Genomic DNA, 26,090 nt, shown 5'->3' with positions numbered 1-26,090 from the left:
AACATTTGAAGGGCCGCAGATATTTTCATATTGAGAAAGGGTAAGAAAATATTTTGACTGGTGCATTCATCCGTTCTGTTGCTTATAACAGAATACCTGAAACTGAGTAATTTATAAAGAAATGAAATATTTTTCTTAGCGTCTCAGAGGCTGGAAAGGCTAAAGTCCAGGGAACACATCCGGTGAGGGCCTTCTGGGTAGAAACTCTACAGGGTCCTGTGGTGACCAGGGTGTCACATGGTGAGAATGGGCTGAGCAAAAGACCTAACCTGCTCACGCGCTGTCATTGTAAAGCCATCAGAACCATGCCCATTACTCCATAAGTGGATCAATCCATTCAAAGGGCACAGTCTTCACAATCTAATTACCTCTTACAGGCCTCTCCTTTCAAACACCATAATTGGATTTCCCATCCTCTTAATACTGTTAGGATGGAGATTAAGTTTACAACGCATGAAATTTGGAAGACACATTTGACTCATAGAAGCTGGTGAGCACCAAGGCTCTACTGGGCAAATGATGGAGGCAGGCAGCCTGGTCTCCAAAGTGTGCTAGGACATTTGGGGAGAGTCTCAACTGGCCAGAAATGCTCAGTAAATCAGGAACCCAGCATCCCTTGAATTGCAGGCAGCCCAGGGTGCTGAGGGCCAGAATGGGAAGTTGGCAAATTGGGCTTGACCATGCTCAGACCTGCTGGTGGGCAGGGCTCCTTTCAGAAGCAACCTAGAAGTGACAAGCTGGGCCAGCTGGACAAAGATCACCTGGCACTAGGAGCAGGCCAGAGGGATCCTGGGGGCTGGAGGGCTGGAGGTCGAGCCTGCCCTCCAGAGTGTCTTAGAAGGAGAGAGCTGTGTCTCTGTAGCCCAGCAGCTCCCTGCAAGAACTTTCTGGAAGCATTGGTCATGAGATACAGAGAGAGTTTTCTGTGGGATAGAGAGAGAAAAGAGCTCTAGGCGCTAGCACTGTAAGGGTCAGAAGCCAGCTGAGACCAGGGTGGGGGCCCCATCATATTACAGCAGCAGAGTGATTGTGGCCCACCCCAGCCCTCCACAGCCTCCGGAGGGTTACGCCAAGAATGTAAGAATGACACATTTATACCCTCAGCAGGCGAGGCCCATAGAAATGTGGGTGTCTGAGGCCGGGTCTCCCAAAAGTAGACCCTAAACCAGGCCTTGAGTACAAGTAGTTGTTCCCCCCAACTTCATTGAAGCTTAAATCCACACTGTCACTGTTGAGGGTGGGAAATCCCATTATGGTGATTGAAAGGTGGCGCCTTGAAGAAGTGATTAGATTGTAGGACTGATCTGTAGTGTGTGAATTAATAATGGTGGTCAGGTGTGTGGTTCTGAGGGCTTTAAAAGGACAGTCCATGAGGAAACATCCTTCTTTCTTTTTCTGTCTTTTTCTGCCATGTGAGACCCCTGGGTCACTGTCACCACCACCAAGACCCTCACCAGATGTGTTCCCTGGACTTTGGACTTACAGCCTCCAAAACTGTAAGCAATAAATTTTGTTTTCTTTATAAATAACCCAGTTCCAGGTATTTTGTTATAAGTGACAGAAGTGGACTTATACAGAGGTGATCCCAGGAAGTGCCAGTGGGGATGGGGTCAGGGAGCGGGAGGTGCCAAGAGAGGTGTGGTAATGAGTCACTGGGGGCCACTGGGGCTCAATCCCAGTGGGGGACAATCTCTGAGCTATCCCCCACTGGCTGAGGGCAGGTCCCGAAGGTGGGTTAACTCCCTGGCACTCCAGGCCTGGCCCACACACAGGCCGAACAAGAGCCAGAGATGCAGACGGCTGCGTAAGAAGCCTATGGATTGTACAGGAATGGCGAGTGTCCAAGGGCTGAGGCAGGGGGTGGTGGCATCCCCCTGGCAGGTGCTGCATGGGCCACTCTGAGCTGAAATGGAACGCCTCCTAGCCAAGGCACAGACAGGCTGTTGTGGAGCACAGAGAAGGGACTGACTCACAAGGCCACACTGGCGTAGCTCCATGCGCCACATGGCTTCCTGTCCTCAGGCCTTTGCCTGGCTGTTTCCTCTGCCTGGAATGCCCCTTCCCACCCCTTCCTCACCCTGCCTTCACTGGCTGACCCCTGCTCACCCCTCTGGACTCAGCTCCAATGGAGCTCGGTGTGGGCAGCCTGTCTGACGCCCTGCCTCGCTCCTGGTTAGGCTCCTCCATGCTCCCTGCCTCTAGGCCACCGCCCTAGACTGCCACTGCCTGCTCCTTTGACCAGCCCTTCCAGGGCTGTAATCAGTCTTTGAGGTCAGGGATGGTGTCTTGTTCATCTCTGTTTCATCAGCACCCAGCTTGGTAAATATCTGTTGATGAACTGGGTTATTTGGGTGTAACAGTTGGGGGTGGGGAGTCATGTCAGGGAAGTCTTTGCAGAGAATGTGGCATCTCATCTGGGTATGGAAGGATGAATAGGAGTTTGCCAGGTGGGGCCTTCCAGGCAGAGAGAAGAGACTTTGCAAAGGTCACAGTGTTTGGGAGGGAGGAGAGAAGATGCTGCTCAAGAAACAAGGGGGCAAGAGGTGAGGGGTAAGAGGCGGAGAGGGGGGCAGTGGCCAGAGGATGGCTCATGAAGAAACCTGGACTTTAGTGGGGAACAAGCCCACGGAGGTCCCACCAAAGGCACGGTCAAGTGTGCACTGCAGACAGATTGCTGTGGGCTGCTGAGTAGAGGACGGACAGGAGGCGGTGACAAGGTATGTGAGTGTTATAATAGACAGATAGTCAGGGTGTTGGGGGAAGAAAGAGTGGGTAGGAGGCAGGACTGCTATGGAGCTATCAGAAATGACGTGCAGCTGAGGAATGTTTACTGGCCCTCATGATTCAGACATGAGAAAGGGAAGCTTCTGTCATTCATGAAACCGAGCCCAGTAATAGGCCCAGAAGCCTTCGGTGGTCCCCAGGGAAGCACTGATCTCCTTTCCCCTTTAATTTGTCAGAAGCGCTTTTATGCTTAAGGACATGCCCCTCCCAGCTGTAGCACAGGGACTGCACAGGATGTGGCAGGCTTTCTCCGCAGAGCCCCGCCCTGACCCCAGGCAGCCCTGCCTCGAATGGGTGGACCACTCACCCAGTGCTGCTCTGGAAGGAAGGGATTTGGCAGGAGGAGACCACAGGCCATGGGAACTAGCTTCTGGGATGATCCAGCTTTAACTTTTGTGATTTGAATTAGCCTATGTAATAGATAGGTCTCGTCTCCGGAAGGGCAGCCTGGGAACCAAGAAGAGGGAGTGAGACAGACTGCAGAAAGGAGTCAAGGAGGCCCCGGAGCAGCTACCGAGGGGGAGGCCGAGGAGGCCGAGAGAGATGGGGTGGGGGAGGGGCACCGAGCGGAGCAGAAGGAAGGCTAAGGATGGCCGCTTTGGGATAGAGGAGGGGCGGGACCCAGCTGCGGTTTGAGGCCAGAGGAAGGTCCACCTCAGTGTCCTCAGGGGTGGGACCATCTGGGGATCCTCGGGAACTGAGGGTGACAGGAAGCAGCCTCAGTACCCCATGGCCAGGCCTCCCCAACACAGAACACCCTTTTCCACCATCCAGGGCACAGCCTGTCACCGCCCTCACTGGCGCAGGGGTGAGCATCCCCACCTGTGGACATGGCTGGAGCCCAGGAGTCCAGCCCCTTTGCAGGACCACTTCCAGTCTCCCTCTCCACCCTCCCCCAGTTCCTCTGGGCACACGAGGGGCTTCTCTGATGGGTGAGATGGGGGCCCTGGCAGCGGCAGGCCTGGTCCAGGCATGACGTGCACAACAAGCTCCACTGCCAGCTCTTGGGGCGGCTTGCTTCAGGCAAACACGCAGGCGAGGTGACGCATTGCATCAAAATCAGAGCGTGGATCTTTAGTATGGAATTACATCTGGGTAATCCCGGGCAAGTTACGTCGCCTCTCTCTGTACCTCAGTTTCCTTGTCTGTAAAGTGGGAATTCCAGAAGGATCTGCCTCCTAGGAGTATCATGAGGACCCCAAGAGCTCAGAGGGAAAGGGCTGATGAACGATCTCTGCGGTGATTCTCTTCTCTGCCTCCTGCAGTGACGTGGCCGGGCCAGTGCCCAGGCCTGAGTTCTGGGGGTGGGCCTGGAGACCCGTGCACCTAGGAGGTCTTTCTCCCCACAGCAGCGGGCAGGGTAGCATGCTTCTACCCACCCTGCATCGCCAGCTAACCCTGGGGCACGTAGGTCCAGATTTGGGATGAGGATGGGGGTGAACCATCTTGAAGATTTTTCTGATTTAAAACACACTAAGCAATATCTTCAACTCAGACGTTGCAGAAGCTCTGCATTTTGGGTTTGGGGACTGGTGCATTAAGGCAGCTGCTCCTGGCCCTGGGCCATCATCACCTCCTCATGCTGGTTCTCAATGGGCTCAGAAGCCAGAAGAGGGGTGGGGTGGGCGTCAGTACAGCGCACACCGTCACCAGGGCCCGGCCACTCAGGATGTCCACCTCGCTCGTGCCTCGGCTCCTCCAGCTCCGTCTCCCAGCCTGCATCCCCTTCCTCCTTTCCTGGCCAACTCCTCTTCTCTCCCCTTCCCTTTACCCCTGGCCTCTGCTTGTTCATGGCTTCTGGTTGGCGTCCCCCTGCTTTGCCCACCTCTCTGTCACCTCCCTGGTGTTTCACAGTCGACCTCCTGAGAGAGCTTCTGGTTGGGTGGATGGTCTCTCTGTGAGGCCAAGCCATCGCACTGGGCCATCCGTGAGTCCACTCTGCAGATGGCTCAGGGGCCATCCTTGGTCTGATCACTTATGCTAGGACAGAAGCTCATGTGCTAGAACATGGTGTCTTGTAGGTAAAAACCCTCCAGGAGGGAGCATATGGCAAGACCTGGAGGGTCTGGTGGCCCATCCGGTACCAGTGGGCAGATCTGCATGATGAATGAGTGGACGGCTCACCTGCAGAGGACAGTAGCCAGGGCCACTGAGGACTCCCAACAGATTCATATGAACAGTCATCGAAGGCACTTGGGGTTGGACAATCGTTGTCATTGGACGAGACATTTAATCCCAGGATGGCGTGGGTCCTTCTGTGAGGGGCCCTCCTAGGGTTCTCTTTCCTTCCAGCCCTTTCCTCAGCCCTGTGCTCAGCCATGGCCAGCTGCCAAAGTCTCCAGAACCTGGGAGGCCGCTTCCAGCCTCGGTGCCTCTGTTGTTCCCTCTGCCTGGGACGCCTTCCCTTCGTGTCTCCGGGGATGGCTCCCCACTTGTCAAGATGTGGTTTGGGCAGCATCTCCTGTTGAAGGCCTCCCTGGCCTCGGGAGTGTTGGGGGCTTCCTCTGAGCCCTCTCCATGGAGCGGCTGTCAGTCCCGTTGTTACTGAATGTGTGCTGGCTGAGCTCCCCAGCCTTACTTGGGGGGCAGGCCGTCGCCAAGTTTTATTTGTCTCTACAGTCAGTGCCTGGGGCTGAGAAATGCTCTTGATCAAGCAGAGGTTCGAGGCTCAAAGCCTTGTCGTGGCCTCTGACAGGGGTGTCCTACTGCGTCCCTGATGCAGACACTCAGTCCCCCCGCCCAAGGGCCCTGCCCTGATCTGTGCACACCCAAATGCGGTGCTCTGAGCAGGCGCTCTCGCCAAGCCTGTTTGCAAAGTGCCCGTGCCTTGAGAAATCGCACACGTTCATCACAAGTGGCTTCGCACTCATGCAGGTCAGGATACGTCACCCTTTATTGTTCTAGCCTTCCCTGGCATCAGACGTGACATCGCACTAATGAGAAAATGGGGGTTTCCAGTTGCTCAGGCTCTGATTGCTAAGGTGCAGGAAGCATATTAGGTGCTAAAAATTTCCCTCCCTGGCCAAGCCGGGGCTGGTGAGAAGCCGAGAGCAGAACGGGCCATAAGGAAGCTAAGTAAGGCCAACTCATGGGTGGAATATCCAGGACACACACCAAGAGGCCACGGCCTCTGAGGATCGGGACCCAGCCCTTGGCGTTTCACCCACCTCTCAGTGCACTTTGTCAGGATCCTGTGACAGGCACTGTAACCCACGCCCAACCACAGACACGAATGCTTCCACTTGAGGAGCCCAGCTGTTCTGCTCCCAGGACCCCCTGATGGCCTCGCAGATCAGAAGACAGCCACGTCTCCATCCCTCCCACCCAAGAGCATCTGGTTGCCTGTTTCAGGGACATGCGTGAGTGAATCGTTCCTGGAGCGTGTGTGGTTTGTGCATTTCAATGGGGAAGGTGAGACACCACCGTCTACATCACAGAGATGCTACGCCAAAAGCTATGTCGGATATTAGGCTGGGTACGTGGAAATCCTTTATTCCAGGGCTTTGGCCGTCAGAAGAGGATGTTTTCTCTCCAAGACTTGGAAAAATAACAGCGAGGAAAACAGTGGTGGCTATACCTCACGTGTATTTATAAACAGCATTAGTTACAGGGGTCTGTCCTTAGGGTTATCTGCATGACACACAAAAATGGAAAAAAGAAAAAAGAAAACAGACAAGGGGTCCTATGTATTAAGAACACACCAAGAACCAAAACCACATAGATCTGAACGGTGGGTGGAGAATAAGGCTGGAGGTGCACCTCTACAGAGGGACCGCAGAATTGAACTCTTTATATATGTCATCCTATGTTTAAGTAGACTATACTTTTTAATAAAATAAAAACTTCTGTGTTATTTTAAAGATATCATGTGGCATCTAGGGGATGATTTGGAAGAATGCAGTGTGCGGAGGGGCATGGGTGGAAGGTGTCCTGCCAGGTGGATGCTGTCCCTAAAAAGAGACCCGTCACAGATGGCTGCAAAAATCGTGCACCCCACGCTTGGCACTGCCCCCAGATGCTTGGCAGCCCTCTCCTGCCCTAGCCTGTGAGTCTGCCTGCCAGGCCGTGCCCGTCCTGCCTCTGAGGAGCCTCATGCCCACTCACCCATGACAGTGTCAGTGTCTGTCATTGACAAGCCTCCTCATGGCTCACGTCCTGGCCACCTCTGCACCCCGGATGCCTAGCATGGTGGGCTGCAGCTCTATGGATGTTCTGCCTGATCTCCTGTGACAGCTACTCTGCAGCCAGGCCACAGTGGGAAGGGTTGGTGCAAAGCTGGTTGTCTTGGCCCTAAACTACGGGCAGGAGCGTCACTGGCAGAAACAGGGGCTGCACCTGCTGGGGGACCTCCTCTCGCCCTGAAGCCCCCGGCCCAGCCTCCCCCAGGTGCCCACCACCTGCCCCATGGACACAGAGAAGCCAGAGCAAGGTGCAGTAGGAAGGGTTTTGCGTGGTTCACACCAGGGTTCTCTCATCCCTGCTCCCAACACACACACAGCGAGGCACATTGGCGGCCGTCAAAACAGCAGGGCTTTCTTCTTGAGGTCGTTCCTCTTCCAGAGGGCCAGGCGGTCAAACTCCTCGATGCTCATCCCAAACACTTCCTGGAACTCCTCAGGCGACAAGTGTCTCTTCAAACAAACAGACAGACAAAAAAACAGGGGGCAGTTAGCAACTTTGCATGTGTGCTGTTGGGTCAGCTCTCTGCAGCTGGGCTGTCCGGAGGTAGGTTTGGGAGTGAGGGTGGGGTGGTCCCCTCAGCGTGTCAGGCCTTCCGGTGGTTCCTCAAGTTCCCTCTCTGCAGTGAAGAAACCAAGCTCAGAGCAAAGAGACTCAGCTGGTGACATATAGTGACCAGCAGTGGAGCTGGGGCCAGAACCCTTGACTCCTGACTCTTACCGGTGCATCTTCTGCTGGGGACCAAGTTCATAAAATGCTCCTGAAATGCTCCTGAAAGAGGACTTCTATCTGCCCGGTAACGTCTGAACTTATTGTAGATGTCCTCAAGTGGTCATGTTTATTATTTCATTTAATGGTCACAGCTGCTATTTGAGAGCAGGAGGTGGATGGTTTACTGTCCTGCATTTCATAGCTTAGGGAGCCAAGGGGTGGACAGTGATCCAAGAGGCCAGGCAAGGCCCGGGCCTCAGTGCAAGTTCTCCCTCTTCCCCCAGCCTCTGGCATGGGGTCATGAGTGAGTTAGTTTGTCTTTCTGAGCCCAGCTCCTCAACAGGGGCCCAATGGAGAGGCTGTATAGCCTGGTGGTCAAGCACTGGATGCCAGAGCCTCTAGAATGCTGTGTGAGTGAGCTCGCCTCTCGGAGCCTCAGGCTACTTATCTGTATAATGGGGTCGTCCTAGTACACACCCAAAGTTGTGGGCATGAATGAGTCAATGTGGGTCAGCACTTAGCCCTGAGCCTGACCGTGGACAGTACTGGGGGGGGGGGGTTGGCCCATTGAGACACTCAGAGCAAGCTGCATGAAGCCTCCCCCAATAACCACCTGAATTTTAACCTCTCCCTGCATCTGGCTGCTGCCAATACTCTCACGTCCGTCTTCCTCAACAGGCTCTGAGAAACCCTCATCCCTCAAGACCGGGCCCAGGCGGGCTGAGGCATGCCCTCCCCTGAGAACGCTTCCCAGGGAACATGGGGCTTTCCGTCTGTGTGGTGGCTTCCTGTGGCTCCGTCTGTGGGCGGGGTGGGGGAGGGCTGGGAAGAAAAAATGGAAGGAGGTTGGGATGTCTGTGGCAGGAAGAGGTCAGATTGCCCTGGACACCCTCTGCCACCTACTCTGAAAGTGTGGTTCAGTGTGGCTGTGTGGAAACTTCCCAATAAGTTAAACAGAATTCCCATACAACCCAGCCATCCCACTCCTAGGTAGACATCCAAAAGGATTGAAAGAGAGACTCAAGCAGGTATTTGTACACCCATGTCCATAACAGCACGATTCACAATAGCCAAAATGTGGAAACAACCCAGGTGTCCATCAGCGGACAAATGGATACATGAAAGGTGGTCTATCCATACAACAAAATATTATTCAGCCTTAGAAAGGAATGAAGTTCTGACACATGCTACAACATGGATGAGCCTGGAAAACTTTAGGCTAAGTGAGAGAAGCCAGACACAAAAGATCACACATGTGATTCTACTACATGAGATGTCCAGAGTAGGCAAATCCATAGGGACAGAGAGCAGATTGTGATTGTCAGGGGCTGGAAGGGAGAGAGGAATGGGAAGTGACTGATTGATGGGTACAGTGTTTCCTTTTGGGGTGGTAAAAGGGTTCTGGAACTAGATAGAGGTGATGACTGTGCAACACTGTGAACGCACCAAGTGCGACTGAATCATACACTTTTAAATGGTTAAAAGGGTAAAATTACTGTTATGGGACTTTTACTACAATTAAAAAAAAAAACAAAACAATTCTTGCAAAAAAAAATTGCAGGTTCCTTAACTTTAAAACAAAGCTACTAATGCTGAAGGTTGTGATTGATGATCAGGAGCAGAAACAGAGGAGACATCTGGTAAACTTGGAAACCCATTGTAGTGGATTGAATTGTGTCTCCCCAAAACTCCCTGAAGCTTGAATTGTGTCCCCCGAGTTTTAGAAACTTAGCTCCCACTGTGACTGTTAAGAGGGTGAGAAATCCTATTATGGTGATTGAAAGGTGGAGCCTTGAAGAGGTGATTGGATTGTAGGACCGTGCAGCAGTGAATGGACTAAAAATGGTGGTCAGGGGCGTGGTTCTGAGGGTTGTAAAAGAAGAGGAGAGTCCGTCTTTCTCTCTCTCTCTGCTCTCTCTGCCTCCACCATCTTGCAATGTGAGACCCCTGGGTCTCTGTCACCACCACCAGGTGGACTTTGGACTTCCCAGCCTCAGAAACTGTAAGCAATAAATTTTGTTTTTCTTTATAAATCACGCAGTCTCAGGTATTTCTGTTATAGCAACACAAAAAGGACTAAAACACGCATAAACATCAATCGCTACCATTTGCGTATTTAACAAAAATCAGCCCGACTGTGTAGCGGGCACTGGGATTTGTAGCCCAGCTGTCTGGGTGATCAGAAGGAGGGAACTCAGAACCCCCCAAGCTGCCAGTTCACCAAAACCCCTCCTAACTGAGTCTGGGCCTAGAGTCCTCCACACACATGCACACTCTCACTCACTCTTACACACAGTCACACACAGTCACACACGCACACAGTCACACACACACACTCACACAGCATTGAGCACGTCTATGCAGGAAGAGGCCCTCAGCTGCCTGCTGCTATCTTGAGTTTGCAAACAGGAAAAGAATCCTGGTGCTTGCCAGAAATTAACCATTTGCACGGTGTTGAGACTGGGGTTTCCTGGTGTGCTGAAAAACCCACAGCCCAGTCCACAGAGATGTAGAATTGTCATTTCAGATTGTGCCTTTTAAGACATTAATGACATTAAATGTGTCATTTAAGACAGCAACACCACACTTCCAGGTACCAAATCATAACTTTTGAAATTACTGTGGAACAGCCAAGACGAATGAGATCAAAGGAAAGATCAATGGAAAATCATTGCACCGTTATCCAACACAGAATGACTGAGAACCTACAATACACCAGACCATTTTACAGGCACTGGGGAAGCCCGAAATTCAAGGTCTCTGGTGAGAGTAGGACGGGGGTCAGGGGGTCATTAACATAAGTAAGTAAATAAGAAAAACACCAGAGCCAAAGCGTGGTGAGAGAGTTCAAAGCCAGTGCTGGTGCCCTGGGCAGGCCCTGCTTCTTCAGTGTTGCGTGAAGCTCCATCCTCAGTGGGAATGAGCACAGTGGGGTCTGAGGCCAGGGGGTAGGGGCACAAAGGTGGTTGTGGGCAGTGAAGGTGTCCTGATGGAGAGTGTGGCAGGATCTCTGGGCAGCGCCTGGTGCACCCAGACACCTGTGGTCGCATGTTTAACAGGGGAGAGACAGTGAGTGACAGGTCTGTTGGGTCACACCAGGGTTGGGTCTTTGCTGACGACTGTCATGGAGGAGGGGGAAAGGGAGAGGACAGTGGTCAACCACTCACTCAAGATGGGGAAGAGAGAAGGGCAGGTGCAGGGGGGAGGCCATGTGCGCCACAGCTTGGGAGCCTCCAAGGGTAAGGCCAGACACCTGTGGAGGGGTGGCACTACTGGGGATGACTGTAGGAGAGTGGTTGAGGGGCGACGGGGCCAAGGTGCTGGAGGGAGCATCTCTGTGTTTTCTGAAGTTGCCGTGGAAGGTGACAGATGTCCTCCAGGAAAGGGACACTGTCACACATATGCTGGAGTCACCAGAGGCCCCAGGAGCCACCAGGCTTGGCAGACAAAAACCACAGGGAGGGATTCGAGGTGTCCTAAGCCCATGGGTTGGGCCAGGCCACCTAGGGGGCTTAGGACTTGAGGCCAAGGGTTCAAATCCTGGCTCTGGGGCTTTGAGCTGAGGGACTTGGGCAGCAGGGGCCTCAGCCGTGCGGGGTGAGGATCTGTTAAATTAAGCTTGGCCTTAAGGTTCTTCAGACACAGTGAACTGTAACCTAACTGGATGCGTAAACAGACTAATGCACTCCTGTAACAAGGAGCTGAGTCTCAGCCAATCACAACACCTGCTCCACACCCCACTCCCTTTATCTGTCTATAAATCGTAACCCACCACGTGGAAGCGGTGCAGTCGCTCTGAATCTGTTCTGATTCTGGGGCTGCCCGATCTGCAAATTGTTCTTTGCTCAAATTAAACTATGATACATTTAATTTGTCTGAAGCTTTTCTTTTAACAGATCCCACCCACCCATCTCCGCATTCATTCATTCTCATTTATTTAGCAAACGCGTGTTGGGCACCTGACTGATGGTTTCAGTAGGTACCACGGTAGGCAACAGGGACAGAGCCGTGGGCAGATCATAACAGCTCCTGTCTGCCTGGAGCCCACATCCCACTGGAGGCGGGGAACAGACAATAAACAAGTGTAGATACTGAAATGTAAATGTATAATCTCATAAACAAGCGTATGAATATATGACAAGCAGGTGGACAGAAAAAGACAAATAAAGGTAAGGGGGTTGGGTGTGCTGGGCTTGGCATGTGGCTGTTCAGAGGGCGTCAGGAGGGGCCCCTGCTCATCTCGATACCACTACAGATGCCGGCACCTGTGGGGCCCTGCCTGGTCCTCAGGCACCCTCTGCCCACGGAGGCAGCACCTGCAGGAGCCAGACTTCCCAGGGGCACACCCCTCACTCCTTCCCTCTGCCCCAGCATAAAGTAATTCCCTTTTTGATCAGAGGGGCAGTGGTAGCTTGGCACTCTCTTTTGTCATCAGGTGTGTCCCATGCAGCTCCTGCTCCTCCTTGAGCTTCAGCGGCCAAGAACTCTGAGAACTGAATCCAGAAGCTGCATGGAACCCAGGATCAGCAGCCATGGGACTTCTCAAGCATGGGGGAGTCGTGGGAAGGGAGAAGAGAGGACAGACTGGAAGGTGAGGAAGAGGAAGAGCAGCTCTGAAGCTTGCAAACAAGGCCACCTGTCCCCAGCTCCTGAGAATAACCAGGCCCAGAGAGGCGGCTAACCCATCCTAGGAAGGAGAAAGGACCACGCCTTCAAAGAGAGATCCAAAGTCAGCTCTTTCCTTCTCTGTTGCTCTTGGTTCTTTGGGGGGTCTGCAGAGTCTTGACAGTGCTCTTAACCAGGCTGGCTGGCCCACCGCTCCTCGCCCCACCTGGTCCTACATTCCTGCAGTTGCATGCAAGAAGCCCACATCCACTGCTGGGGAGGATGTGCTGGGACCAAGAGGGAGCAAGGGGAGGGCTACAGGAGGTCCCAGCTGAGTGTCCAACCCTCGGGGCCTGTCACAATGACCTGGTTTGCTTTTCAGATCTGAGACTTGCTGGTCCCCACCTGAAACCTACCAACACAGGCTTAGAGGTGCAGGGCCCAGGAACCGTGTTTGTCACGTGCCTCCCTGGAGCAACTGATAGCATCTGGGTTTGGGAACTTTCAGACTAAAGGAAAGCCCTGGGGTTTAGCAGGGAGCCTGCCCCTCACGGGGCTCCAGTCCTGTTTCCTGCAGATTGAGAGCAGAACTTGGGTGACGGACTGGCCGGTCAGCTTAGTTGGTTAGAGCACAGCCTTGTAACACCAAGGTCACGGGTTCAGATCCCCGAACAGGCCAGTCGACAAAAAAAAACCCCAAACAACAACAACCAAAAAAGAACTTGGCTGTCTGAGTATGCTGGAGGGCTGGGTGAGGGTCACAGGAGCGAAAGTTCCTGGCAGGGGATCTGTTCATACCTCCTGGCTCCAGCTATGGGATCCTAAGTATGGCGCCTCACCTGGCCGAAGTCTCCACTGCCTCCCAGGGGAGATGGGGCCGAGGGTTCCTGCCCTGTGGCCACTACAGAATTGGCATTCAAGGTAAACTCGTTTGAGGTTGAGGCAGAGTCAGGCTCCACACATGACAGTGACAGGCAGACAATGCAACTGACCCCAGAGTCAGGGCAGCTTTTAGATCTCAGGCCAACTCTCCTGGCACCAGGTTCCTGAATGTTCTCCAAGAGGGCGGCCTCACCCCCAGGTGCGTGCCAAGGCCAAACACAGCCCAGCTCCTTCCTGAGCCAGTAGGAAGGAAGCCCAGGGTGGTGCCTTTGCAGAAGGGTGGGGCGGCCTTATTCTGGGACAGCCTCATTCTGGGACAGCCTCACTCTGGGGTGCACTGGTCTCCCCAAGGAGCATCCCTGGGAAGGAGGCCATTTTTGCAGCATGGCAGGGCCCCACATGCTTTGCCTGGGGTCTGTCTACATTTGTACCCTACAGGGCTGTGTCATACAAAGAGCTTGGCCCTGGCTCCACCCCTGTCCCACCATGCCAAGTGGCCTGGCCTCAGCTGTGGTATCTGTGAAATGGAGTAGGCACAGCAAGGGCCACGCCTGCACCCTTCCTCCTCTGCTCCTAATGCCAGCCCTCCTTGTCTGCCCTGGTGACTCCTACCCATTCCTTACACCTGGGCTAGGATCTCAGCTCCTTCAGTGACGTCCTCCTGACTGCACCTTCTCATCCCAGCACCCCAGAGCCTGCAGGCCTCCCTGTGTGATGCTGGGAAATGTTTAACAACTGGCTCTCTGGGAAAGAAATGCCCGGTGGTATGGTATTTTGGTGTCCCTCCAAAATTCATGTGTTGGAACCTAATCCCCGATGTGATAGTGTTAAGAAGTGGAGCCTTTGGGGAAGTGATTAGGTCATGAGGGCTCCAACCTCGTGACTGGGATCAGTGCCCTTATAAAAGAGGCTGAAGGGAGCTGCGTGGCCCTTTCCACTGTGTGAGCACAGCAAGAAGTGCCATTCATGAAGCAGACAGCAGTCCTCACCAGACACTGAATCTGCTGCTGCCTTGATCCTGGACCTCCCAGCCTCCAGAACTGTGAGAAATAGATTTCTATTATTTACAAATTACCCAGTCTAAGGTATTTTGGTCATAGCAGCCTGAACAGACTAAGATGGGACTTCTGACTTGTAACATTTGCCAATATTCACGGTGTAAATTCTCCCATCGTAGCCAATTTCAAGCTGCCAGCTGAACACATCTGGGAGAAGATGCCCAGCAGCTTCTGGCAGAGGCGATTTCTACCACATAGATACAGCAGGTGTGCGCAACCTCATGAGCACAGACAGCAAAGTGCTGTTGAGTGGCTAGGAAGGGACAAGTTTCGAGTTTTTACTACCTTTGTTGTAAGTATAATTTATTTAATTGCAAATTTATATTGCTTACTTTTCAGCAATGGTTGGGCTTAACAACCAGTTTGATAAATTCCTGAAAATGCACCAGGCAGCTCTTGTGAGCCAAAGGAGCAGCCTGGCACCCCAGTGCACCCCAAGCATGCTGTGTGGTAGTTCCCTCAACACTGAGAACACCAGGGCAAGGATGGGTCCTCGTTACCACTCTGCATCCAGGGCCAAGTGCAGTAGAAGCTGGGGGACTTGTGGGTCTAGGCCTCTCCTGAGCCCTTGCTTCCTGCCTGCCAGCATGGCCCAGTACCACTGTGCAGGAGAATAGGTGGACGTGAGGGGCTTTGCTCTGTGCAGGCTCTCGGCTCTCTCCTTTATCCTCCTACAGGGTGCCAGGTGCTGGGTGATGGGTCTTGGATGTTATCAGGGCTATTGTGCACACAATAAGCACAAAATAGCCACCGGCCTTGTCTTCATTCCAGCACCAAACCCCTCCCTTCTTCCCTTTACAAGAAGCCTCGTGACTTCTGCAAAACAGAAACTCTTTTGCTTCTGCAAGGGCGCAATTCTCCACCTTGGTCACATAGCTTCCACAGGAGCATAATGCCCCTCCTTGATGGTATCAGCCAGCCCTTAGTGCCCTACATAAGCTCTCTCACCCACACACGTGGTGCTGTCCTCCCCCAGGCTGCCCTCCACTTTGAGCACAGCCCAGCAGATTCTTTTCCTTTAATAAAGCTTGATTGGTACCTGGCGTTTTGGCTCACTTTCTTCCATTCTGGTGCTGAAACCTGGGAAGGGTCCTGGCCGGACCATCAGATGATCCCCTCTCTTGGGTTGATTGGCCCCTCCCGGCCGCCCTTCCCAGACCTGCTGAACCAGGTGCCTCCAGGACTGTCTCCTTTTGCTGTTTCAGACCAATGCATCCAACATCGGCCTCAATTCAGGGTGAGTCAGTGGCTCTGTCCTGCTTCTACGAGTTCCCCCGACTACTCTCTATGACTATGGTCTTTACGAAGCCCAGGTGCCTGGCCGAGGGAACTCTTCTCATGCCCCCCAGCTATTGGAGAATGCTCCATTAGCCAGTTGGTGGCTTTTCTCTTGAAAAGAAGGTGGACAGCAAAGAGGACGCTCTTTGTTGGCACCTTTCTTCTACGAGGACTGCCTGTTCCCTTTCTCACCCTCAACATGAGATCCTCACAATCCAAACCTCCATGCTCTATGCCTCCAGACTGTTTCCTGACCAATTTACCCCTTGGCCTCCAGGGAGACATTAAACCTAAACATCTCATTTTCTACTGTATTCTGTGCTTTATGCCTCCAGGCTGTCTCCTGGACAATCTCTTGGCCTCCAGGGAGACATTAAAACTTGAATACCTCATTACAATGGATCCCAGTGGCCACAAGATGGCATTCTCAATTTAGATACTCACCAAAATGGCAAAAGCTGGAGAGATATCTTATGTTCAAGCCTTTTTTCTATTTCCAACTACAGTCCTTCTCTCTGTCAAAACTGTCCTATGTCTTAAATTCTCCTAGCTCATGCCTGACCTCCTTTTCTGGACACGGATCAATCTTTTGATCTGCCAGACTACTCTGCTCCCTGTACGGGCCACCTCAACTACATCCTTATGCTCCAAATCCTTCACCAGCCCCTCCACCTTTTCCCTCTCTTCGCCCTCAGCCACCCAATCCCTCTCCTTCTCCCCCTTCATCAGGTGACAACCCTGGCTCAGCTCTGGCTCCTTTATATCCCCTCTGTGAAGTGACTGGGATGGAGGGAATTGTCCAAGTCCATGTACAGGGAGCAGGTCTGGGTAATGGCCCAACAACAGGCAGACAAGGTACATGCTCAAAATAACAGACGACCAGTGGGAGCCATTGCAGTCCTTTGCATGGACCCAAATTGGGACTACCAGGCTGGCCATGGGGACCAGGATCTCCAGGATAACAGGATCACAAACTTGATTTACAGCCTCCAAAAGGCTACTAATTCCTAAGCCACCTCTCTGAGGCTTTACATAAATTCACATGTACAGATCCAAACTCCCCTTCAGGATTGACCCTTTTACACTACCTCCTCAATGCAGCTTTCAAGGTTTTTAACAATAAAGAGGGGAAAAAAAGATCGTTTCAAAAGAGATCAGGCCAAATACCAGCTCCTGGCTAATGCCATCTGAGGCTCATGCACTCCAAAGTCAGCTGCCTCTAGGGACAAGCCACCCAGGAACTGCTTCAAATGCAGTCAGCTGGGCCACTGGGCATGGGCCCATTCTAACCACAGGCCCCCTTCCAGGCCCTGTCCTCACTGCAAACAGACAGATCACTGGGGGAATTGACTGTGCCACTTGCCAGAGGGAGTAGCCCAGTCTCCAACCCACAGCCTTTGGATTCACAGCCATCCCTACTGGAGCTTCTAGGCTTTGCCCAGGAGGAGAACTGACAATGCCCAGGGCCCAAGTCCCCCACGGAGATCACTACATGTGAGCCCATGGTAACTTGACTCGCAGCAGGTAAGCTAATCTCTTTTGTCATCAATACAGGGGCCACTTACGCTACCCTTACTAAATATGCAGGACCAGCAATCCCATCCTCTATCACAATAGTAGGGGTCACAGGATCAGAATACTGCCCACGGATCACTCAACCCCTTTCCTGCACCCTACATCACACCCAATTCACACACAAATTTTAATAATGCCTGAATGCCCAACACCCTTACTGGGACAGGACACTCTTTTCAAATTCAAAGCTACTCTTACCCTAAACACTTTAAATCCAGCTACAATACTCCTGTTACAGGCCAGACCCAGACCTGGCCCCTGAAACCTCTACCCTCTCCTTTCCCCCTGACAAAGTTAATCCTATAGTATGGGATACCTCCTCACCTTCCATCGCTACTCATCACCCTCCCATCTTTGTGAGGTTGCGGGATCCTTCTTCTTTCCCTAATGTCACACAATACCCCATCACTAGTAAACACCTAACAGGGTTAAAACCCCTTATAAACAGACTCCTTTCTTCTCATCTTCTATGACCCACTCATTCACCTTGTAATACATCCATCCTTCTGGTTATAAAGCCGAATGGCTTATACTGTTTAGTTCAAGACCTGAGGGCCATTAATGCAGCCATTTTACCCATAACCCTAATCGTTTCTAACCCCTATACTCGCCTATCCACAATCCCAACAACAACCCGCTTCTTCTCTGTACTTGACCTCAAAGATGCCTTTTTTCTATTCCCTTACACTCTTCCTGTCAAAACCTGTTTGCCTTCACTTGGATTGATCCTGATATGCATTGTTCCCAACAACTCACCTGGACAGTACTACCTCAGGGTTTTGGGGTTACCCCCCACTTTTCTGGCTAGGTCTTAGCTCAAGACTTATCTGAACTTCCTCCAACCTCTTGCACTTTAGTACACTACGGAGATGACCTCCTCCTTTGTGGCCCCTCCTATGAGGATTCACAGGCCCACACTGTTGCTCTCCTTACTTTCCTGGCCTCCAAGGGATATTGAGTGTCGCCCAGCAAGGCCCAAATTTGTTCCCCTTCAGTCACCTACTTGGGAGTCCACCTCACCCCCAACACCACAGAAACAATGGTGCATCCCCAAAGTTTAATTTCTGAACTACCAAATCCTATCACAAAGAGTGAAATTCTCTCTTTCCTGGACCTTGCAGGATATCTCTTCATATGGATCCCCAACTTTGGCGTGCTAGCAAAACCACTTTATGGGGCAGCCAAAGGGGATTCTGACATTCCCTTAGATCCTACAAAGCCCATTCACGCTCCCTTCCAGTGATTAAAAGCCACTCTCCTTGCAGCCCCAGCTCTATCTCTCTGAAACCTATCTCATCCTTTTATCCTATACATCACAAACACTCAAGGCTTGGCAGTCAGGGTTTTGGGACACGAAGCAGGAGATATTTTTTCCCCAGTTATGTACCTCTCTAAACAAATAGACACCACATCTCAAGGATGGGCCCCCTGTTTATGGGCCTTGGAGGCAGCTGCCCTTTTAGCACAGGAAAGCTCTAAACTCACTTTTGCACAACAAACAGTCAAGACCTTCTCAGCCATAAGGTCAAGTCAATTCTCTTCCCCTTCCTGCATACAATGTATTTACCTTACTTTCATTGAGAATTCCCAGTTTTCCTTCAAACCTTGCCCTCCCCTAAAGCCAGCCACTCTCATCTCAAAACACTTATAATGCTTGGAACATAATTGCACGGAGGCTTTAGACCCCTTTCTCAATCCTTTTCCACATATCTCCCTGCATCCCATTATGTGGTTCATAGATAGGAGCGCCACCTCCATGCCCACCCCATGGGTGGGTTATACCATAGTAAATCTAACACACCTCACTAAGCTGTCCATGGAACTTTGCCTCCCTTGGACCCAACTTCTCCCTCTAGCACTTACTCTCTTGCAAGCTGCCCCCCACAAACCTACAGGCCTCAGCCCCCTCAAACTTATGTACGGTAGGCCCTTCACTCTCACACCTCTCCCTTCCAGCTCATCGTCTTTAGGCCAGTATCTCCCTACTCTTTTGCTCATTAAGGGATCTTCTTCAGGTACAGGCCAACCTTGTATTACCTCATCCTTTCCCCACCACCCCCTCAGACTTTAAACTGAGCCTGGGACAGCAAGTGTATATTAGGACCCAAACCCCAAAACCCCTCTCACCATGTTGGGAAGGGCTTTATACAGTACTTCTCACCACCCCCACGGCAGTAAAGGTACTAGGAAAGGCCCCTTGGTATCACTTATCCTTGGTAAAACTAGCACCTGAGACTTTACCTAAAGAGTCTGTTGACACCAAGCCAGAGGGGTCCCTCTGCTCAACCCCCAACCCGACATCTCCTCACGCTTCATCCATTTTAGGACCCACAAAACTGAAAATCTCCAGGACCTCCGCTCTTCCCCCAATCCCAGAAGAAGGATGATCTTTCCCCCGGCGATTATCTTCTCACCCCTGCAGGTTCGCTTCACGTCCTTCACACAGGAGCTGCTCCAAGACTGGTCCCGACCTGCTGTCACGGGTTTGCCATCATGGGTCATGGTAAGTACATGCCACTCTGTGTCCCTAACCTTTATTATATTATCTGTTCTAGTCCTTGCTACAGGATTGGTCAGTGCCGCCCCACAGCAGTGTAACATTATAGGAAAATTTCTCCTGGCATGTCTTTACCTCCTATCAGTAGGATGCTTCTTAGCAATGTCATTGTGGCAATGTGCCCTTTAAATTCTTTTGGCTCCTAACCCTTCGCATCCTTCCCGTGTTTTTCCTCCTATCTCAATGCTCCCCCTTACCTGGAACATAGAGCTTCCAGGTCCGCAGGGACGATGCAGTCCTCAGCAAATCAGGCTGGTCCCCGAGCGACTCATCTGTCTCCCACTTCACGAGAAACTTTTTGTGGCCACCCCTCCTCCCTGTCGATGCAGCCCACAACGTTTCCACAAATGTGTCTTCACTTTCCTCTCATCTCACCTCAGTGGGGACTGTCAGCGTTGTGCGGGGCCTGCCCACACTCTGCCTCACTGACACCAAATATATATATTTGGTGCACGGAATATATTTCCTTTGTAAAACTACGTTATCCTGTTGCCTGCTCCCTAACACAATTCCTTGCATATTCTTTTAACTTGTCCCTGACATCACCCTCCAGAAAGAAGGAGGGATGGAGATGGGACTGGGACTAACTTCGGCCCCCCCTCTCAGGAAGTGCCCCCACTCCCGTAGGGCACTAATTGTACCTTTTTAATTGGGGCAGAGATCCTTCCTGCAACTGGGACTGGCACAGTGGGCCTTGCTACTGCCTCTCAATTCTATCAAAAACTCTCAGAAGAACTAAGCATAGACAGCATCTCCTCCCTCCAGTGGCAGGTCACCTCACTCACGACAGTCGCTTTACAGAACCGTTGGGCCCTTGACCTCCTTACAGCCGAGAAGGAAGGAATCTGCCTCTTCTTGGGGGAGTAATGCTGTTATTACATAAATGAGTCCAGGACGATCCAAGACAACTTAAACCATTTAAAGACAAGCATTGATCTCCGACGCAAAGGGTTACAAAACACAAACACACCTGGGGGTGGCCCCAGTCACCGAACCATTGGATACCCTGGCTTACGCCCCTACTAGGACCCCTAACTGTGCTGGGACTCATCCTACCCTTTGGGACCTGTCTCTTTCAGTGTTTCTCTAATTTCTTGCAGGAACATATGCAGGCTTTCATCAACAAAAACGTCACTGAATTGTTCCTGCAAGGAGGATATGAGTCTCTCAGAAGCAGCGACCCTCCCCCAGAAGAATACAGCCTCCCCACATGAAACCAATACCCCACCACCTAATTGTGTTACCCACCAACATAAATCTTTTACTTTTTCCATGTCTTTGCACATCTTCAGCAGGAAGTAGCTTCAGAAGAATGAGACCTTTGCCCCTTTTCCCTTCTCTCTATACTGAAAAGGCAGGAATGATGGATCTGGGACATGACCAGTGCCATTGCGTGCACAGTGAGCACAAAATAGCTGCTGGCCTTGTCTTCCACTCCAGCACCAAACCCCTCCCTGCTTGCTTTACGAGAAGCCTCGTGACTTCTGCAAAACAGAAACCCTTTTGCTGCTCCAAGAGCACAGTTCTCCACCCTGGTCGCATAGCTTCAGCATTAGCATAATGGCCCTCCTTGATGGTATCAGCCAGCCCTTGGTGCCCTATATAAGCTCTCTCTCCCCCACACGTGGTGCTGTCCTCTATCTTGAGGGCAGCCCTGGGCTGCCCTCCACTTTGAGCACAGCCCAGCAGATTCTTTTCCTTTAATAAAGCTTGATCAGTACCTGGCATTTTGGCTCACTTTCTTTCACTGGGGACATAAATAAATCAGACCAGCCCATCCCCACCCCACGAAGATCCCACATCTGATAGGGAGGCATGAAGCATCAGTGACATGCACCTGCATCTTACAGCTGTAACGTAGTTTTCTAAGAGAAATGACTCTCTGACTTCACTTTATAATGCAGATGAACCGGCAAGGGTTTCCCAAACACACCTCCTCAGTAACTGCTGACCTCTGGCTCATCAACAGCTCATCAGATCAACACTAGCTGGTACCAAAAGGGAAGGACACTGCTGTGTAGACCACTCATGCTCCTCCTACTCCATGGCCACTGCATCAACTTCCTGAAGGTGTGTGGCCCAGAAAAAGCTCAGGAGTTTTCCAGCACGTGTCAGCAGGGACGGCCTGAGACAGTGCGCTCTCCTGCCTCCTGGGAGAGGCCTCTCTGATGCCTGCTTCCTCCCCTGGCCCACAGTCACAGTTGCCCCCTGTGCAGTGCAGGGCTGACTGGGTAGTCCTCAGGACCTAGCCCCGCTCAGTCTGGGACTCCAAGCCAGTGGGGGGCTGCTCTTCTCTGAGGAAGGCTCCAGGGGGCATCCAGCTTGCTCCCACTGCCTTGCCTGCACAGGAGGCCCTACCTGCAGAGGGCAGTCTGCTTTAGCCGGGTCCATGCTCTGCATCTTCAGTTCTTTCAGCAGGAGATCCCCGCAGGAACCACAGTGACGTCACTACTAGGCAAGCTCTCAAAGGCACACTCTTGTGACCTCTCCCATAGTGCAGAGAGGTGCAGGGAAGTGGCTTTCGTGCAGCCTCCAATGCCCTGTGTCACCATGGCCTTGCCCACTTCTTCCGTAGTGCCTCTGCTCCATGACGGGCTTCTATGGGGTCAGGAATATGCCACCCCAGGGCCTGCAAAGCTCTTTCCCCCACTTCACCAGCAGTTCTTTTTATCCTACAAGTTCTGACTCCAATGTCCCCTCCTCCCAGTAGCCCTCCTGGATTGCTAGGCAAGCAGGCCTTGGTGCTGATTTGCTGCTCACCTCAGCTGGCAGGGCAGGTACAGGCCCTTCTGCTCACTGTGCCCTCCTATCCTCACTGAGGGACATACATGCTGTCTGTCTGCATACGGGAACCTAAACCTAGGTTCTCACCTTTCCCACACGCCCAGCATTCCCTCCTGCACTGCCTAACCCTGCTCTCCTCTGCGGCTCCACCGTGCTGTCCTGGCACCAGCCTGGCCTCCCCCATCTGGCCTCTGCCCATGGCTCACCCTGGCCTCTCCTGGATTCAAACACTTTCTTCCACCACACAGAACTGCTCGTGTTTTTTTTTCGTGCAGGGGCCAGTGGAGCCTCAGAGTCTGGGTTCTGGTGCAGACACATCTCTCAGACACACCCATGTGGCTCTGAACCTCACCATCCCCATCAGTCTAGCAGGGTGCACCTCTCATCAGACTGGTCAGGTGAGTTTAAACAAAGGAGGTATTCTTTAACTGCAGGCTCCCTGTTTTTCGGGCACATTCCAGGATGTGGGCTTCTACTGCTTGGGCAAACTCAGATGTACATTTAGCCTCAGGGCCTGGAAGAGGCCAGATCAATAAACCACAGGACTCTAGCAATGCACTGCTCCTTTCCTGTGTAAGCCCTGCCCTGAAAGGTCTCTGAGTGTCCAATCCAGGAGCAGCTGACCCTAGAGGGACTTACCTGGACACCGCCTTAAGGGCTCAGACCAGACAAGAAGCCCATTTCCCAGCTATACGCCTTGCTTTCTGTGATGGCTTAGTTTTGTGTCAACGTGGCTGGGCCATGGTGCCAGTGATTTGCTCAAACACCATTTAGATGTGGCCGTGAGGCTGAAGGCCTTAAAAGACTGAGATTTCCCAGAGAAGAAGAAATTCTGCCTCAAACTATGAACTCCTGCCTGAGTTTACAGCCGGACAGCCTGCCCTACAAATTTCAGAATTGACAGCCCCCTCAATTGCATGCCCGAAGTTCTGAAACTAAATTTCTTAATAGATGTCTCTCTCTGTCTTTCTCTGTCTCTGTCTCTGTCTCTGTCTCTCTCTCTCCTATTGGTTCTGTTTCTCTGGAGAACACTGACTGATACACCTTCCTGCCTAAGAAGCAAAATGTCTCCTTGTGCGCATCGGGAAGCTGGGGGCACATACAAAGGGTTAGAAATTCGTTTTTCATACTGTAATTAATCCAGAAGACAGCACAGCATGGTGGCCTTGGATGCCATCTCAGCTTGAATGCCAGCTCTGCCTCCGGGAGCCATGGGACGGAGGAAGCCACCTCACCACCCCATCGAGTTGTGAAAACCAAGTGCATTCAGATATGTCACGTGCTTGCAACAGAGCCACGCTTGCAACAGAGCCTGGCGCATAGACAGGTGGGACGCCTGCCTGCTAAATACACCAGTCTGACAAACTTTCAAAAGGGACTTCCTTTCTCCTGGGGCTGAGCCTGTGGCTGACTCCATCCTCTGCACGTGACCATCTTGCTTTTCCACTAAGTTCCTTGCAATCATTGTTTCTGGCCATTTCCACAGCCCCTTGTCCCCCTGGGAAAGTCTTTTCTAGTCTACGGTCATCTCCACGGTGACCTCTCAGGTTGGTAAAACAGGGCCACACAGAAGAGATAATTCACTAGTGCACACAAAGGACCTGCCTGGTGCTCGCTCATGGCAGGTGCTCAGGGAATGTTTCTGAGTAACTGAATGAATGCCCAGCCACCAGGAGGGCAGGCACGACGATGTCGTTTGACAGGTGAGGGGTCAGGTTCAGAGTGGTTAAGTGACTTGCCCATGGTCACACAGCTAGATATTATGGAGACTCTGTGCTTGCCTCTCCACCAGGATGCCACCCATGGATTGCAGGAGGCCAACTCAGGAGCAAAATGGCAATGTCTTCTAACAGTGCCAGGTGGGAGGGTACAGGGAGTTGGATTAGAGGACGTTTGATATTGCCCAGGGTTAGAAGAGGTCCCTGCCCCTCAGACTGGGAGCTCCTGGCACAGATGGTCAGAGGGTAATTGGGGCTCTGATGTACCATGGCCAGGGGCTGGCACTCAGATCTTCTGGGACAGAGCACCACATCTCAGGAAGGGCATTAAGCTGGGTCCAAAATGGGCCTCCCAGGGATGTCCACCTGCTGATCTCCGCTCCCCCCACTGGCACCGTATGACTCATCTGACCCCCTTCCAGAGTCAAAGAGGATTATCATGCTTTGTCCATCGTCAACAACATTAACTGAGCACCCACAACATGATACCAGGCACCTACCTGGCACCTTCATGGCTGCCAGGCTGTGCATCCCGGGTCCCTCAGCCATGCCTCGTAGGCCAGAGTGCTAATCACCATCAGACTGGGCACGGCCTGCTCCTCTGAGCGAACACGACTACAGCCGCCTCCCATCCAGGCAGCCCGGAGTCACACCTGCAACGTCCCTCCCCTCCCCTCCATGCGCTTTCCATCACGAACTCCTGCCCCTCAGCTCCCCAAGTACTGCCTGAATCTGTCCACTTCACACCTTCAGCAATGTCACCACATATGTCCAAGATGACATCATTTCCTGCCTGGATGACCTGAATATTCCCTGAACAGTCTCTCTGCATCTACACAGCCTTTTCAGGCTTCATGATGCAGCCACAGGGTCTTTTAAATTGCAAATCTAGTCATGGAGTCTCCCAACTGAAAAGCTGTTGCTCTTAGGCTAAAACCAAACTGCCAAACATGGTTCAGGGCCCTGCAGGGCCTGGCCTGTCCCACCTTCCCCTGCTCAGGTCCAGCCACCTCAGCTGTCTTATGTCCCTCAAACAGCCCAGGCTCCCTCCTGCCCCAGGGCCTTTGCACATGTGGTTTGCTTTTCCTAGAATTCTCTTCTTACCTGCCATCCTTCACCTTACAAGACACTGACATGCTTCCACACGCACGCATGCCTACTGCACCAGTAAACATGACAGCTCACAGGCCCACTTTCCTCTCCTCAGAGCCCTAATGCTGGTATGTAATTATACATACTCATGCGGCCAATTGGTTGATTGACATCTGTCTCCTGCCAGATGGTTTTTGCTCACCAGGCTTCTCTGGGGCCCAGCTCAGGGCCTGTCACATATTTTCTGAATGGAGGACTCAGCTAAGCACCTCGGCAGTAGTATCAATAACAACACTGACCATTTGATGGCCCAATCCTCCTTTGGGGACTGACCAGCTGTCCAGCCACATCCATTCTCTCCTCTTCCTGGGGACACAGCTAGACTACATTTCCCATCCTGCCTTGCATGTGGGCTTTGCCTTGTGACCAACCTCCAGCCAACCAGGTGTCTGTCACACCACAGCCTGGTCCTTGGGGCCTGTGCACATGAGAAACAGGCTCCCCATGAACCACCATGCAACCATCGAGAAGTGGGGCAGATCTACAGTAATCGCCGTGGAAGATGTCCATGTGACATTTAAAGGTGAAAAGCAGGATGTCAAACTGTGCATACAACATGAGCCTTACTTATCCAACGTAAGACTTGGAAAAATCAAAGCCAAAACCAAACCAAATAAAATAAGGCCTGGTTATCTCTGCGTGTGTGTGCAAGAAGGGATTTCTGGAGGTGTATCCACCACAGAGTTAACAGGCATGAGGACTAGGTGGGGGAATTCCGTAAGATTTTTATGTTCTTCTCTGTATTTTTCTGGACTTTCACAATAGTTACAAATTGTTTTTATATTAAAAATAAAGCTCTTTCCCCTG

The 26,090-nt window shown here is 52.1% G+C and overlaps 1 protein-coding gene across 10 annotated transcripts in view; it reads right to left on the bottom strand.

The window, feature by feature from the left end:
• Positions 1 to 6,349: 6,349 nt before the first annotated feature.
• Positions 6,350 to 26,090, bottom strand: part of ABLIM2 (actin binding LIM protein family member 2) — a 165,805-nt gene continuing 146,064 nt past the window's right edge. For all 10 annotated transcript variants that reach the window (XM_063108647.1, XM_063108654.1, XM_063108648.1 and 7 more), the window contains one exon: positions 6,350 to 7,415. In XM_063108647.1, the coding sequence (XP_062964717.1) occupies positions 7,302 to 7,415 (114 nt within the window). In that variant the 3' untranslated portion in view covers positions 6,350 to 7,301. The remainder of the gene's footprint in view (positions 7,416 to 26,090) is intronic.

The sequence above is a fragment of the Cynocephalus volans genome, chromosome 9 (genome assembly GCF_027409185.1).
Source record: "Cynocephalus volans isolate mCynVol1 chromosome 9, mCynVol1.pri, whole genome shotgun sequence".
Classification (NCBI taxonomy): Eukaryota; Metazoa; Chordata; class Mammalia; order Dermoptera; family Cynocephalidae; genus Cynocephalus; species Cynocephalus volans.
The sequence above is the reverse complement of the archived record's forward strand: the minus strand, read 5'-3'. Positions and strand labels throughout refer to the sequence as shown.